The 16,758-nt window shown below is 43.5% G+C and overlaps 1 protein-coding gene and 1 long non-coding RNA gene across 3 annotated transcripts in view; both read right to left on the reverse strand.

The window, feature by feature from the left end:
• nlgn2a (neuroligin 2a) overlaps positions 1-665 on the reverse strand; it is a 135,564-nt gene extending 134,899 nt beyond the window's left edge. For both annotated transcript variants that reach the window (XM_069714160.1, XM_069714159.1), the window contains exon 1: positions 61-665. In XM_069714160.1, the coding sequence (XP_069570261.1) occupies positions 61-568 (508 nt within the window). In that variant the 5' untranslated portion in view covers positions 569-665. The remainder of the gene's footprint in view (positions 1-60) is intronic.
• A 56-nt stretch (positions 666-721) lies between these two features.
• LOC138630064 (uncharacterized) overlaps positions 722-16,758 on the reverse strand; it is a 72,459-nt gene continuing 56,422 nt past the window's right edge. Inside the window, exon 3 of the long non-coding RNA XR_011311610.1 lies at positions 722-926. This is a non-coding gene — a long non-coding RNA (uncharacterized lncRNA). The remainder of the gene's footprint in view (positions 927-16,758) is intronic.

Raw genomic sequence — 16,758 nt, forward strand, 5'->3', positions numbered from 1 at the left:
ACCCACAGTAACCCTCAACTCCCACCTCCCCCAACCCTTCATGTCACTCTGTCCACTCACCATCCTCCGTGGGCACGTAGACGTTGAGGTAGAGGCAGTCCTCGCTCTGGTTCTGGATGTATCCCGCCGCCACGTCCAGGTTGTCCGTGAACCACACGGGCAGCATAATCTCCGGCAGCACCCCGTGGACGTTCTGAGGGCACACGGGAGCGAACTGAGTGGCGTTGCGGATCTCCTGCCAGGATCCCGGAGCTTCGGGCGGCTGGAAGCGGCGGTCTCCGATGGGCGCCGTGGCGTAGGGGACACCCAGGTACTGCTCCACGGGGCCGAGAATCTCGTTGTTCAGATCCTTCTTGATGCCTCGGAGCTTGCCGTAGTTGGTGGTGACTATGGGGTGTTTGGAAGGGTCCATCTTCTGGCTCGACGCCAGGCTGAAGAGCAGGACGAGGCCAAGCACACTCATGAGGTACCAGTCTGTCGTGGCACAGAGGGTGCGTGTCCTGGACAACAAACCCCGCCTGCTTTGTTTACTCGAAGCGAGCGGAAGGGGGTACATGACTGGATTCATACTGTTCAGCCACTTGCTTCTATTCTGTTCGTCTGTGAAACAATGTGAATTATAACCAATGATCTGGAAGGTGGAGCATAAGAGGGGGATTAAAACAACAAAAGCATGTAGAAGGAGCCGTTTTAGAGGTTTGATCGAGACCAGGAGCGCTGAGCGAAGGCAGGGCAGAAGGTAAAGCAGTTGTTGGGGAAAGAAGGGTCCTTGGGGTGCTGGAGAAGGGGGTCGGACTTTGATGTGGCTCCCAGGTCAATGCTGATTCTGAGCAACGGTGATCCAAAATACTTCCCCAGCCATGGTTCTGTTGCGTTCCATACCTATTCTTCTTCTACTGTCCAGATAATTGGATGGATGATGAACCCTGCAGAATGAGACAGAGAAGCAGGAGGGAGGAAGGAAGAGATTTAAAGAAGGACGGTGATGTAGAGGAAGAAAAATAGAAAGAGAGAGAAGGCAAGGAGGGGGACGAGGGTGGAAGAAAGATAAGAGAGATTATAGCTTATCTGAAACAGAAATATATTCCATTAAATGTTGTCAGTGCAACATTTTTTTTTTCCTTCAACTGGTGCCAAGCAAAAAAAAAAAAAAAAAAAAAAAAGCACATTTCCTGAAATGAAAGCAGAGAAATGAGAAGATATTCTAAATCTAGAGACAGTGTTGGGGAGATCAAGCCGACAAGGGTTCATTTTGGGAACATTTCATGTGGTGATCAACTCGTTTCTCTTCACATTATGACATCAGGAGCTGGAAAATACAGCATGTTAGGAGAAAAAAAGCAACTAAAACAAATGTGACTCAGTTTTACGTCCTCTGTGTTTGTTTGGCCACGTAATCTGACCCGTGGAGATATCACGTATACTCCATGCTGAGTGCACTTTTCTACATGTCTCTCCCGATCTATTATGCATGAGAAGCCTAAATTGGACATGTTCACTCTGTCCCGGTCTAACCCGTGTGAGAACAGGCACCAAATCCCTCCCGGTGAACTGTGTTTAACCTGCCAGCTTACTCGTAGCACGCACACGCCCCTGCAGAGGGCTAATGTGGTGCAGCCGATGCAGTCACGCCACTTCACGAGTCCTCATCCACTGGCGCTGCGACCGATGCCTCAATATTTATGGTTATTAATTTCCTCGAGGCTTCAGCCTTGCTTTTGGAAATATTAGTACAGTAGACAGAGTGGACCAAGAGGCTACAGATTAGGGTGAGCCTTTCACTGCCCAGTAAGGTCAAAGGTCAATGATGTGCGCCTGTAAGCAGCTTATAACAGCCCGGGACGTTTTTCTGGCTATATGCAGAGCACAAAGACACACACACACACACACACACACACACACACACACACACACACACACACACACACACACACACACACACACACACACACGCAACGCAGTAAGCCTTAACTGACCCACACATGAATGAGTGCCCACACGCTTGTACACTCATTCATGTAATCTACAGCGGAAATGTGCAAATCCTCATGTAACAGGCCCAGAGTCAGTAAAATGTATGAGGCATGGTAGGAGATTATACCGTCACAACATTGTTAGGTGGCGTTATGTAATCGGAGGGGACACACACACACACACACACACACACACACACACACACACACACACACACACACACACACACCGTAAAGAGTAATAACTGTAAAGGAAAAAAACACTTTCCCAATCAGATTTTTTTAAATTTCCACATTTTCTCTTGCTTTTTTTTTTATTTTATTTTTTATCACCGTGCCACTATTGTCCCATTTAAAAAAGCCCTCATTAACCGTATCATTGCTCCGCCTGCACCCACTGAAGCGCCTCTGTGTTTTTGTTTGCCCCCCCCCCCTCCCTCTCCCTCTGCCAATAAAGCTATTTGAATTTAAAAGTATGGGAGTCAAGTGTCCTGAGGCAAGGCGGCAGATAATTAAGAGTCTATAGGCTGATGAGCAGATAATTGCAATGTGGAGGCTCATTCGTGTGATAATAAAACTTTGTTATGTACAACAAGCTCTGTGAGGACGGAGGGATTTGAGTGGGGGAGGTGGGGGAGGGGGGTTGTTGTGGGAACACATTTGTGTTCTTTGAGGGAGTGGTAATTGCGAGCGAGTCCGCAGCGTCTGTAATCGCTCATTGTCTTCTTTCGGTACGGTGCGTTTAGACTAAATATATTGGTGGCTGCCTTTGTTCCTCTCAGCGTGGACTCTGTTGTTCTGCCCACGCGCCCATGTGTGCGTCTGGATGCGTGTCCGCCGCTCATAGAGAAGCGGCCAGCACAATGTGTGCTCTAATTAAACCGTGGAGAGTCTGTAGGGCGGCCTGTCTTTTTTTTTGCACTGAGCCTAGCCCCATTCGCCCACACACCCACACACATCATCTACAGTAGCATTAAACTTTCATCCTCCAAAATACATAAAAGAGACGGGGAGATCGGGAGGCAAAGATGAAGAGGGATTGGGGAAAAAAAGGAGCAACGATGGGGAGATACAAACGGGAGATGAAAGGTGGGGATGTAGATGGAGAGGAAACAGGTCCTGCTAATGAAAAGCTTCTCTCTGGTCAGCAGAAGCCCTTCAGAGTCGTGGATGATAGGCAGCATGAAGCCTGGATAGTCTCAGGATAGTGGACATGAGGACTATCATGATCATAACATTTTTGTTGATGACTGTCATACAAATAATTGCAATTGAGTGTCTTTTTATGTTCAATTTATGCCACTATAATAACATAAGCCTAATCACGGTTTAATAATATCCATGCCTCGTATGAAAACGAGCCAATTATAGGCTGTGTTGCCACTAAACCAATCATTTTCATGGAAATAGATGCTTATTGAAATGTGGTGGATCGAATATAAGAAGTCAGACACCTCAAAATAAACAGTTGGTGGTGCTAAATCTACATTCATGTGCCATTAAACCATAGCAGAAGAAGAGATGATGTCATAAAAGGAGCGCCAGTCAAACCTCAAAACCTGGAAGATGAGGTGGAAATACTGATTCTGTCAGTTGTTTTTATACACAAGTGGAAACGATTCTAACGGTCAGCTCAAACGATCGCAATCAGGCCATTATGTAATAACTGTTATCTGATAGACCCACATCCACAGGCCCAGGGAAGAGGTCAGCTGGACCCCTCTTGCCCGACACTTACCCCTCGACACTGGGTCGTCGCAGAGGACAGCAGAGGCCCACATAAGTCAGAATCCCGGGTCGGACTCCAAGACCCCGGAAGACACGAGTCTGCCTGGAGGGACCTCCAGAATTTCGGGGTGCATCTGAGTGTTTAATTGCTAATTGGCTCAATTAGAGGGCCTAATTGGTCCAGCTCTGCTGTGAGCAGTGGGAGAGCTTAAGTGATGAAGCAGAGATGGAGAAATGGGGTGGGTGGAGGGAGAGGGAGAGGGGGAGGGAGAGGGGGAAGAGGAGGGGAGGGGAGGGGGAGGGGGGGCTCCTCTTGGTGAGAGGATAGTCGAGCATGGCAACAGAGATACTGTATCTCTGCACGCATGCAGCACTAACACACACACACACACACACACACACACACACACACACACACACACACACACACACACACACACACACACACACACACACACACACACACACACACACACACACACACACACAGCCTCATCCATGATTCATGTCATCAGCACAACATTTTCCTCAGCTCCCAGGAGGCAGAAGAAAAGAGGGAGACCACACAGGTTCAGTGGCAGACCGACAGCAGAGACCTCATATCATACCCTCTCTTACTTTGGTATTTCTCATGTAAATAAGAAATGCCCCCCCCCCAAAAAAAAAAAAAACACAGAAAAAAGACAGAGGATATAGCAATAAGAAATACTAAAATAAATAATATTTGCAATTCTTGACCAGTCGCCTCAGTGCAGGCTGCGCTGCGACAGGTCTGTGTGTCACGGAGGAGGAGCACAAAAACATGCACGACAACTGTAGCATTATTCAAACTGTGTACAAACCGGAGCTCCAGCAGACATTTCTATCCACAACGAGATACAATCTCTGAGCAGAGATACGCTCGGCATGATGCCTCAAGTTACAATGCTCAAACCTGCGACCTCTCTGCGACCCTCAAACCGCAGGCCTCTCGAACTCGACCCATAAATATGTACGTGTTACAGTTTTGTTGCCTAATTTGTTGACCAGAAATGTCGCCTGGCTGTTAATAAAGTCCAATAAATCATGCAGTAATGTTCTTATCGTTAGGCCAATAGCCTAGCTATAACAATGTCATCACAGCTCAGTGCAGTCGATATCCCCTCTGCTACTGCTGCTGCAAAAAAAAATGAATGCAGCGAAGAAGAGGAAAGTCGACAGTGAATGCTGAGCATATAACACAGAATGGACAGCTAAATACTTCACAGTGAGGTGGAAAAGAAAGAGGAGGGACTGATCTGTCAGGAGACGCCACTGAGAAGAACATCACACACTGTTTTTTTCTCCCAGCGTCTACACTGAAAGAACCGTGTTAGAAGTAAAGTAAAAATAAGGCAGCGTAATGTCTCACCAGCTTGCTGGCTTAGCAAGATAATACATGTTTACAAAGCAATGAATTCAGAAGTAGGGAAACACATCAAGTCAGATCTGTGCTCAGGAGATAGGCAATCACAGAAAACTTTGGTTGAGCACGCAGCAGCCGAAGTCTCACTTTATCAACACTCCATCTGAAAGCAAAGGTTTTTCTCCTGCTTTAAATTTAATTAAATTAAAAGTTCAACTTCTAACTTTCTTGCAGTGAGTTGGATGATAATAAATATGTTTTAAATAAAACACTAAATAACCCAGCGGTTGGGGAATAACGCAGCAGCAAAAGGCTACTGACTTGTTCACGCGAGAACATTTCACCTCTCTTGGAATCACTACCTTGGCTTCCTGTCCAGTATAGGATTAATTTTCAAATTGTATTATGTCTATATAACAAAATGGGGTCGACCGAAACCAAAACTTGATGCTAATGGGAATCCCCTTCCTATCCGTCGACCTGCTGCACCCAATGTTGCTGACTCGGGTCCTTTGACCAGCAGCTCTTTGTTATTCCAAGATCTAAACTGACTATTGAGCCGACCAGGCCTTCTTTGTTCTTGTTGCAGCTCCTTAACTTTGGAACAACCTCCTACTCCAGATCAAGTGGTCAACCTCTATACCAGTGTTCAAAACATATTTCAAAATCTATTTATTTTCACTCTCTTTTTTACACGAACCTCCATTTAATTTATTATTTACTGCTCCTACATTCCCATGTGTTTTGCTTTTGATTTGTAAAAATAAACAGAAAAAAATACTGTTTATTTTTTTTCTGACTGTTATAAGTCTGTTTGACTATGTGCATCACTTGGGTCAAACTCAGTTGTGTTTAAATGTGATATGTAAATACATCTGACTTGAGTAAATACGTGTGCACCCCAGCGTACAAAAAACATACAAAACCAGTAAAGCAGTGGTGCAGTATATAAATTATTTTTTGCTGAAACTTAATATAGTCTCTGTGGGTTCATCACAAAGAGCAACTCCTTTCACAGACAGACACCGTATGACAGTGGCTTCAATCTTCTTATCCGAGTCCCGGCGAGAAAGAGCATTTTCCCCGCAGCTATTTCTTTAAGTAAAGCAACATGCGAGACACTGCTCAAAGTAATACTCAATTAACTTTGCCTTTGTTTTAACAGAGGAACTAATTGCCGCAAGGTAATTATGTGGGGTTAGATTTATTTGACACAGCTTGGAAAAAGTGAACCCTCTGTGGGGTAGAGTCACAACAAATGTGTCACCAAACCTATTAGAGAAATATCACCTATTGATGAGAACACAGGAGAGGGTAAAACTAAAAAGAACTGAATGTGGAGAAAGTGATTTAACTTTACAGTAACCGTTATCCAGGGGGAGAGTGGGGCTAACTCTAGATGCACGCATGCTGGTGTGTATCAGTGTTTAAAATATACAACTGACAGGTGTCTAACGTAGCAGTTTTTTGGGGGTTTTTTTACATATGCTGCTCTCCACACGCAACAAAATCGTTTCACCAAAAATAAAAATAAAAAAGATAGATTTGCAGGAGAATGTCACCTGGGAAGTATAACATCCAGTGTAAATTCTATATCAATGCACCTGTGGATGTCTCGATAACATGCAGCCTCACTCTCACTACAGGACAATATGTCTCATTTATCAGGCTGTTGTCTAGTTGGATTTACCTACCTAAAGCAAACATTTCCTTTATATTTCTGTGCTGTAATTATTTGCGATGAACATCTCTGTTTAGCAGGTCTTAAAAAATGTTGGCTGAGGCGAAAATCCATCGTCATGTCAGCATACTGAAGTAAACTCTATATAGAAGCTCTACTTGCCCCAGGTAAATCAAGATAAAAACGTGAAAACATTAGAACAACTTATTTCTCTCTTAAAACAAATTCCTTTTTGTTCACAGGCCTGTCTGCGTTTGCTGCATGCAGTAAGCGGCTCCACGTCAGTCACAGGCCACACCACCCACCACCACAGGTAAATTCACAACCTGTGGGAAAGACTGATGTTTGGTGAAACATACTCAAACAGAAAATGTCAAAATTATTTTTAACAAAAGATTATTCAAAAGAGGGGGAATTACATTTCCAACTTGTTTTACTCTGGCAAGCATCGGGGGCTGCAGCCACCACAGCACCCCTTATTCCATCACTAATGACTGTGACAGGTATGCTGAAGCTGTCTTCAGACTTACTGAATGGCTCTTAGCAGTACAATAACGTCCAACACAAGACCACAAACTATGACATGGAAATTCTGTCATCTGGTTGACAAAACTATTTTAAAAAAAAAACTGTGCAATTTGCTCCACAGACAATTAGTTTCCATTCAATTTTGCAAGTGTTCTTCTCATTGTGTTTTTCTCCTCTTCATGTGTGAACAATTTTGTCCCTCATTAATTACAATGAGTCTCACCAGAGATCACATTCCACAAATTATGACTTTGCTTTATTCTGCAGATCTGTACTTCTGATACCAGACTTTGATGTTGTTGCCATGAGGGGTGGCGGGTGTGTGGTGGTGTGGAGGAGGGTGGGGGGCTTCGTCACTGCTCACATTTAGGCTAGAATTACATAAAGTGCTTATGATTTCATGTTTTCAACAGCAAGCCCACTTTTGTTATCTTTAATTGCGGCGAGGAAAGTTCAGCACCACTTTTATGTGCTGTGACTGAGGTTTCTTCCAATTAACCTGCTGTTAATCTGCCATGTGAAGGTCATGTCTCTGCTCACAGAGATTGAAGTGTGATCAGTGAGTATGATTGAAATCACACCTCATTTAGGAGAGAAGAAGCAGTGTTCCTTTATGTTTCCTAAGGCTGGGTGAGCTTATGATTTAGATGAGTCTGTGTGAAAGACTGACGTATACATCAAAAAGAAAATGTTTGAGCCACATTATAGTCCACTGGATTGCTGAATGTTCTACATGTAGCTTCACCTCTCAACTTCTTCACAATTTATGGACTTTGTATACAAAGGTCATGCTTATGGACAGCCACGTTTTCATCAAGAGATGGATTAGCAGATAACAAGATTTTTATAGTTCTAAAATTTGAAATGCGATCTGAAACAAACTTGTAGAAAAGTTACACAAACCGTAAGACTTTGAAAAAAGGAGACCCAATTGAAGTTGACTGGCAGGACTGGGTATCGAACATTGATACTTTTATGGCACAGACCTAATTGCTTCGCTTCCATCTAGGATCCAAATATACCTGCTCATTCAGTATCAAATTTACTGGGTTTAAACTGAGGTAAATCTTACATTAGAATGCCTTATTTCACTCTTTTCAAAGTATCTTTTTATTATTAAAAAAAAGTAGCGTTCAGGAACTACAATCAAAATTAAGGTATCTATCGAAAGTTTTTGAACAACACCTAGCCCTAAAGAGACTGGCCAGAGATAAATCAGAAAATAATTAGGCTTCATCTAAAATGTGGTTTACCTAAATAGATTCAAACACAATCAACCCCAACACTGGTAGAAACATGAAACACCACCATCAAAAAAAGCAGCGATACTCATGTCTTAACAATTCCTGTTATAATACTGATACCAAAACAATGATTGATTTTTTTGATACCGTACCTTGAGAGATAGGAACCTTATTTCTCATCAACAAAAGAACTCAACGTTATCAAATGTTAGAGTCCAAGCAAACACAAGCAACCCTGCAAGAACTTTGCTCAAATAAAAGAGCCTCAATCAGAAATTACCTTTGGACGTCAACCAGGCCAGACCTGTGGAAAACTTTCCCAAACCTGATGCACAAAATTATCTTACAATCTCCGTTACGTAGACTTTAGTTACACCAATTGGGCTGAGGAAAATTTTGGAGCTGGTTCTATTTGAATCCTGGCTCGAGTGTTTGTTCGTAAGAGCCAAGAGGACCTGCGAGGGCCGGTCCCAGACATCCAACATCAGCATTCAGTATCTGACAGTGTTGGATGCAGACACAATCTGCTGAATGTTTTTCCTCATACTGCTAAAAAGTTTCCCCAGTTTTCCTGCTTTGGTCAAATCAGCCAAGAGATCAGTCTCACAATCACATCCATCGCCGTTCTGCTACATAACAAGCCCAATCTAAAACCACACCGTTCTTCTGCAGACAGTCAGTCTGCCAGTGCACTCACTAGATTCTACTTAATGACAGATAATAAACTGACTGTGCCAGGCGGAGGGTGCGGGCTAATAGCTGGAATTCAGTGTGTGAAGGTGATGGAATGAGGAGGTCAAAACGAGTCACACAGCCTTAAAATCAGCTTGTGGCCACAAGGAAATCAGACTGAGGAAGAGGAATAAAAGCAGGCTCATAAATAAAGCTGCTGCATGAGTCTAGACGCAGGTCAACACATAAACATAGACGGAACATTTACCTCGTCAGGATGCAGCTGACTCAAACATGCACTCGGATACATGGCCCTCGTTATCATCTCAAGGCTGACAGTCTTCGAATCAGCACAGCTCATTTGTTTCCACATTAGCCAATTAATACATCGAGGCTGTGACAGGAGAACTGGATATTAAATGTATCTCTGGAACTGTGTGAGTGTAAATGAAATAAAATGTATACGTTCTTTAAAAATATTATATTTCTGTGTATTTGCAGTGTGTGTGTGTGTGTGTGTGTGTGTGTGTGTGTGTGTGTGTGTGTGTGTGTGTGTGTGTGTGTGTGTGTGTGTGTGTGTGTGTGTGTGTGTGTGTGTGTGTGTGTAAGTGCGTTTGTGTGTTTTATCTGTGTGACGGGAGTTTGATGTGTTGATCACAAGGTAATTTTGAGGGCACGGTAGAGTGGATGCTGAGTGGCTGAAAAGAAAAGGGCCGTTTCATCTCAGGCAGATGCTACATTAATGGCAGTAGATGGGGCGGATGGAAGAGTGTGTGTGTGTGTGTGTGTGTGTGTGTGTGTGTGTGTGTGTGTGTGTGTGTGTGTGTGTGTGTGTGTGTGTGTGTGTGTGTGTGTGTGTGTGTGTGTGTTTGTATGTTTGCCGTCACGCTGACAGCCTCCGTGTGGGCTGCGAGTAGAAGGGAGCCGACGGGCAGGTCAGTGTTCACTGCGGCTCCTGTCAATTCCTGATTTTCTATTATTTTTCATCCGTCCCTCACTCGCTATCCGCACGGCACCGTCAGAGCAGAGTTCAACACATTATAGCTGAAGGGAAGATTTGATATGAGCAGATTGGCGGCATATTAACAGGGGACCAATCGATTAACATTTACAGGAGCTTTTTGGAACAGTTGGAACAGCAGACAAGGAAAGAAATACACGGAAGTGATGTGACTTTAGATAGATGAAGCCACGAAGCCAAACGCTATACTTTCCGTTTTCTGCCATAAAGCTACACATCAGGATGCCTCTAAACTTTGAGGCAGCCGAGCTCGCCATCTCCCTGATATGATAGTGGAATAGTAGAATACATTCTGCCACCTCTCGATTTACTATTCAAAAATGTATAATACACATGTATGCGCGGGATGCACAGCCGATAAAGGAATTTCTAATAATTTACCAGCTGATTAATATGAATATTAAATAAAAAGGAAAAGTGGAATTCACTACTTTGCAGCCAGGAAACATAAGGATTTCATGGATAAGAAATTGAATCAAAAGGACTTCACGGATCAGAAGCGAGAGATGAGTCATTATGTTCTAATTTTCTAAAAAATCATGAAATCACAAAGATATCTAATAATTTATGTAGCTAATATCAAGTCTTAAAAAATATATCCTCCCCTGTTTTTCATGGTACCTGGTAATAATTCGTAATGTGCCAGAAGGTGGCAGTAATACACCTCAAAACTGTTTGGCAACATCCAATAAGCAACAGAAGAGGAAGGTGTTAAGTGTTGTTAAATGTGTGTTGCGTTGTGAGATTTGATGCTATGATACAAACAGGACAAACATGCAGAAAATATTACAAAATACTGTTAAAAAGTTGTGTGTCAAACTAAAACGAAAAGGTGCGGTTCAAACTCTGCAGGATAACGCGAGCACATTATAAGTCCACCACAGCGATGCACGGTCATTTCGCAGCTGAGCACTCAGCACATGGTCAATCCAAAGATCAACTATCAAATGACTAATGACAAGTAAGTTTGATGTTCGACGTGCAGAGCAAAGACCAACTGACATTTCAAAGATGAGAGCTGAAGACCAGTCTTTTCATCAGCTTAGTCGAAGGTTTACCATCCCATCAAGGAAAAAAAAACATGAACGCAGAACTGGAGAAACTACGTGTTTTTGTTGTCAACAGTTTAATTAGATTCTGTTGTGGAATCCGGCTCATTCAGACAGGCATTGCATCACTAAAGAACACGATTGAAAATAAAAAAAAGAGAGTTGTGGAGAGCGCCTCTCTGTGTTCTTACACAAGGGGCTTGTTGAATAATTTGCAGTGAATATCAAAGACCATTTCAGCTTGAAATACCCAGAAACTGGAGGATTTTACTTTCCATTTCATCCAAAGTGAAATAAAGTTTGTTGTTGAAGCAGCTGATAAGATTTTTTTTTTTAGGGTGATTTTCAGCTGAAAAGCATCGATGGATAGTTGTTTTTTTATTCAAATTAAGAAAACTGAACCACAATAGAAGATATTATTTTGTTCTTCCTTGTCAAAATGTATGACAAGTTGGAAGCTAAAGCAGAGAAGAAGAGCCGGCTACAGAGGTCTGTGGAGCTCACGACACACATCCCTGACTATTTATATTCTCAGACTGGTTGTCTTCAGACCCAGCTCGTGTTTACTCGTGTTATCACTTGTGGACATTTATCAGACTTCACACACTCAGTCTGGAGGCAAAAACAGGCTTCTCACATATGCAGTAGGAGACTTGTAAACAGACTTTGATGTGTCAAACTCCTTAAAATTGAAGTAAATTCAGTTGTTAAGACATCGAAATATTTATGTCCAATGTTTTAAATGGATTTTAAGCAGATAACATCAGAACATGGATGTAAAGGGCCACAGGAAACTTAAATTATTTGCATAGATGACTGTTCTTGTGTGGATTTACACGTGAGATGCATGCGCAATGAACACGGATAACTCTAACGCATACGCCCAGACAGCTCAAACACTGCAGAAAGCATTCGCGAGCATGTCATTGTCATTTGTTGTTAAGTTACAGAGGTTTTCTGCTTCACACAAACAGAAAACTTTTCTGCCGTGCCGGAGAAATCCCTTCAGAATCTACCGTTTCAATTCAGCGTTTCTGTCCTCATTCAATGTTCATTGTCCTCCCTCCCTCGCCGGACTCCATTCACTGCCTGTAGTTACCAGACTGCTCTGACAGTGGAAGAGAAAGGGCTGATAGACTGCCAGCTACAATACAGACACAATGGGAGGATGCAGAGATGGAGGAGGAGGAGGGTGTAGGCGGCTGTCAGTGAACCTGCTGACAACACCGGGATGTACGCACATATACATCAGCGGTGGGTAGAAGAGGTACGGAGTGTGTGTCTGTGTGTGTTAAAGGAAGGGGAGGCGGAAAGAAAGGGGGAGGAGGGGAGGGGGGAGGGGGGGGGGGGGGGTTATAAGGTTGCAGACCACCGGAGCGAAAAATTGGAAACAATGTGTCTGCAAGAGTTAAAAGCAAATATTTACAGGGCTTTAATTTGCATTGGGAGCACAGAGTTTCCGGTGTGGGTCAGCGCGTCGACGGTGGAGCCGGAGAACACGGAGGGGGCACGGGTGGTAATTAGACAGACAGCGGCACATTAATCACAGGCTGACGGCGCAGCTTCGTCGCCACACACATGCACGCTGACAAGCTATATGCAGCCCCGTCACTTAGTCGGGCGAAATCCTCTGGACGTTTCTCTGCCAGCCTCAGAGGATGAGTGCATCCAGCACATTTTATTCTCTCCTATTTTTCTAACACGTGAACTCGTACGGCGTCGCGGCCCCGTCGTCTTGCTCTGATTACTTGCTGCCCCCCACACCTCCCTCTCCCTCCGTCTCCTTAATAAATCACGAGCTATAACTCTGCCTCTCCCCTTGCCTAAGGACAGCTCCTGAGCCGCTCAGCCATCCACCCCGCCCTCCCCCCCTCCCCCCCTGCAGATCCTCCAGTGGGAGCGTCCAGGAGAGGCAGAGGACAGCGTGGTCCTGCCCCAGAGGGAAGGGCTCCTCTGCAGGCTGGAGGACGCTGCCTCAGCTCAGTGGAAACGTGAGTGGAAGGGCTTGAGGATACAGTAGTTGGCTGAGAGTAGCAGCATTAAACACGTTCCATATATCATAAATATTTTACCATCTCCTAAGTGGTTTTGACCTTGGATCAGAGTACTGTAGGTTGCACCAGAGTATGGGGGGGAGACACGAGCAGAGTTTTTAAACTTTAAAGAGTGTTGTACGGTGGTAATTCAATTGGGCTGAAGTGTTGTGTTTTTGTTTTTTTAAAGGGCTTGTCTGCGTGATCAAAAATTACCTTTACTTTTTAGCACAGGGAAGCAACACTCCACAGTAGAAGAACACCGAACATTGGGATGACCAGTACATCATTCTTAAAATGTCTTGTGTGGGCAGGTTTTAAGAAATACATTAATGGCCTTTAAATTCCAGGACCTTTAAAGCGATTGGTTTGCGATGGCTGCTGCAATAAAGGTTTAAAGGCTCACCAGCCCTCTTCCCTAAAATCGTGTCTACTTTTCTCTCCACGGTGATGTGGTGAGTCAAGGTCGAGTCACATCAGCATTTCAAAACCGCAACATTTATTACACACTTCACCCCAGTGAGCAAAACCACAGATCACAGACTCTCTTGTAAAGATTCACAATGAGACGAAACTGTTTTAAAATGTAGCAGGAAAAGGTTGAAGCAGCGTGAACTGGCCCGTGTCAGCTCAACTTAACCGAGCTGCCGGTGTCGCCGTGGCTCAGCTTGTCAAGTCGCAAGTGGACAGCTTTAACATGTAAGGCAGTAAATGATGGAACTACTCTGTAAAAAAAAAAACAGGCGAGATCTCCTGTCTCAACCATCTGTATATTCCTTTGAAGCACCCATCAGCGGCTCCAAATTCTCAACCTTTTCCGTTTCATCACTTCTAAAAACTTTACCTGTTGCAAGTAACTCACTCTCAGTATCCATCATTCGTCAACTCGGAAAAAGCCTGAAAGCCGGCACCTAAATTGGAAAAACAAAAAGGTTTTGCTATGGAGATGTTACACGTTTTGGCAAGTTCCAAACCATCTCATTGCAAATCGTTGCATCTGAACTGGCCCTAAACCTGTGTACATATTTGTCAAATTGGTAAACATTGGTGACAATCAGAGTCCAAAAATTTAAAAGGCGATAGGAGCTCATGATCCACTTATTTAAACCTCCTCGGTACAAATATATTTTAGAATCAACTTTGTTTAAAGCTAACTGTCATTCTAATGTCAAGGAAGTCTTCATTGAATGAAATGATGTACAATCCTAAACCAGTAAACAGCCCAGAAAAAAGGAAGATGATGAGGAGCCCTGTAATAGTAGTGAAATAGTAATGCTGGCTGGTTTGCCAACAATAGCAGTTCCCCAAATTGTCTGTCCCTCAAAGCTTCTAGAACCAATTATTTATCGATAGAGTGAAAGTGATCGGGCCTGAGCTCTGGATAAACGGTGTGGTATGAAGATGTAGACCCAGTCCAACAACAAGGGATTAATCTAGGGTCACTTTTTAAACTGGGTGAGTGGAACATGCCAATGCACCAATGTGGAGGATTCAGCCTGAAGACAACACGGGGCTCAGTGACAGAAACCGGCTACCCCGTGTTTGTGAGACAGTGAATGGGCCCTAAAAAACGTATTGAGCGAATGAATGCTGCCGAAGGGAAACTGACACACAGGGAGCAACAGAGGCAGGATGGAGGCTACTTAGAGACAAATGGGGGGAAAGGGGGCGAGTGAGGGTGCAAAATACTGTTCCCCAAGCCGGGCTGAAGCTGCTGAATATAAGCTGTTCACTTGACAAGCAGGAAGGCACTTGGACTTTGTTTACAGTCAGACGGAGGCTTGTGACCGGGGACAGATAAAAGATTTCAGTTAAAATATTGACTTGAAGGATTAGGCAGGTCGGAGAAGTTGTGTAAATGTAGATAAATCTGTAATTTTCCAACCGAGGTCCCATCAGGCCTCTAGAGAAAAGAGATATTAAGATGTCAACAGACTAATTGAAAGTTGAATCTGAATTTGTAGAGTATAATGCCGCAAATATGGATTCAGGTAGTTAAATTCTGCTGCTGATTCCTTTCCCAAAGTTATTTTGGTGTGTCAGTGATCGAGGGATACGAGACACTGTTTGCTTTTGAGGCTGTTCTGACATCACTCAGTGTTATTATACATTAACAGAATGAATAAAAAAAAGGCTGGAGAAAGCTGCTCCCACTCTATTAGAGGCCATATTAGGTGACAATTAAGAAGATTATTTGCCATAAATATGCTAGTAGTAATATTAATTGTGGCCAAGAAGTAATAAGTTAAGCCTTGCTTAAATATTAATATTATTGCTATCCATTAATCTTGAAAAACTTAAATCCCCTTAACAAACCAAAGCACTGGGCTTTAGAAACTCACACTATCCAGCAGCACATTGTGAAAACCTACAAATCTTTTTTTTATTATTATTATTATTATTATTATTATTTTAAACACCATGTGCATATCATATGTCAGACTGAATTTTGGGGAAATGTGCATGAAATGGTGAACACGACCTTTACATTTTTGGTGCAGCATCAAAACCAAGCAGCAGTCTTAGGTTTGAATATTTCCATTAGTATAAATATATGAATCAAATAAAGAGCCGGAAAAGTGGATATAGCACATAGATGTGACACCGAGTATAAAAACTTTTACGGAGCAGGGAGGAAGCAATAACTTAGTTGTGACAATGTGCACCTGTGTAACCTGTTTTTTGACCACTGGTACGCAAACATTTGCAATTTCACTCTGCACACGAACAGTGAGAACACATCCATTTTGTGTGTCAAACTTGGGAAATCGGCAACAAAGACCCTTGAAATGCTTCAGAAAGCCGGTGGCAATCAGGCACTGAGCTGCTTGAGGTGTTTTGAATGACATTTGTGTTTCAGGTGGGGCAGAACATCACTGTCAACCAGGAGCATAACCTGCTGGGTTTTCTTTGACATTTGCGAGTTTTTGCACCACAAATCCATCCCCCGGGGTCAACGGCGAGTTCTACTGTGACGTTCTGAGGCATCTGAGGGCAAATGTCCTGACCTGTGCTGTCATGTCCTTGGTTTGTCCAAGGCGCTCACAGCACTGTAAAAAACCCCAAAAAAACACAAGTTTCTCGCCTGCAAAAACACGTATGCTGCTCCTTCCTACTCACCTCATTTAGCTCCGTTCCTTTTCGTGTGCAATCGCTGCTCAAGTTTCAAGTCCATACAGAAATGGCAAATGTGCACGTGCCAGTGGCGACAAAAACACGTGGAACACAATCGACCGAGCGACACAAGTTGGACTACTTACCGTTGAAAGTTATTGCTCCCACCTGCTCCATGCACAACACTGTACTGCAATCCGTTTGTGTGCAACAGGATTAGTCTCGGACCTTTTTGTAGCGCAGGCCTATAGGCATAAATAGTTTGTCAGCTGTAGTGTGTAGTTAGTTTGTCGTCTTTGTTGGCGGTGTGCTTGTGTTCGATTCCACTGAT

Source organism: Brachyistius frenatus, unplaced genomic scaffold (assembly GCF_029030835.1).
Source record: "Brachyistius frenatus isolate BFR_SWC_R1_liver_20210118 unplaced genomic scaffold, ASM2903083v1 Contig_127, whole genome shotgun sequence".
Taxonomy (NCBI): Eukaryota; Metazoa; Chordata; class Actinopteri; family Embiotocidae; genus Brachyistius; species Brachyistius frenatus.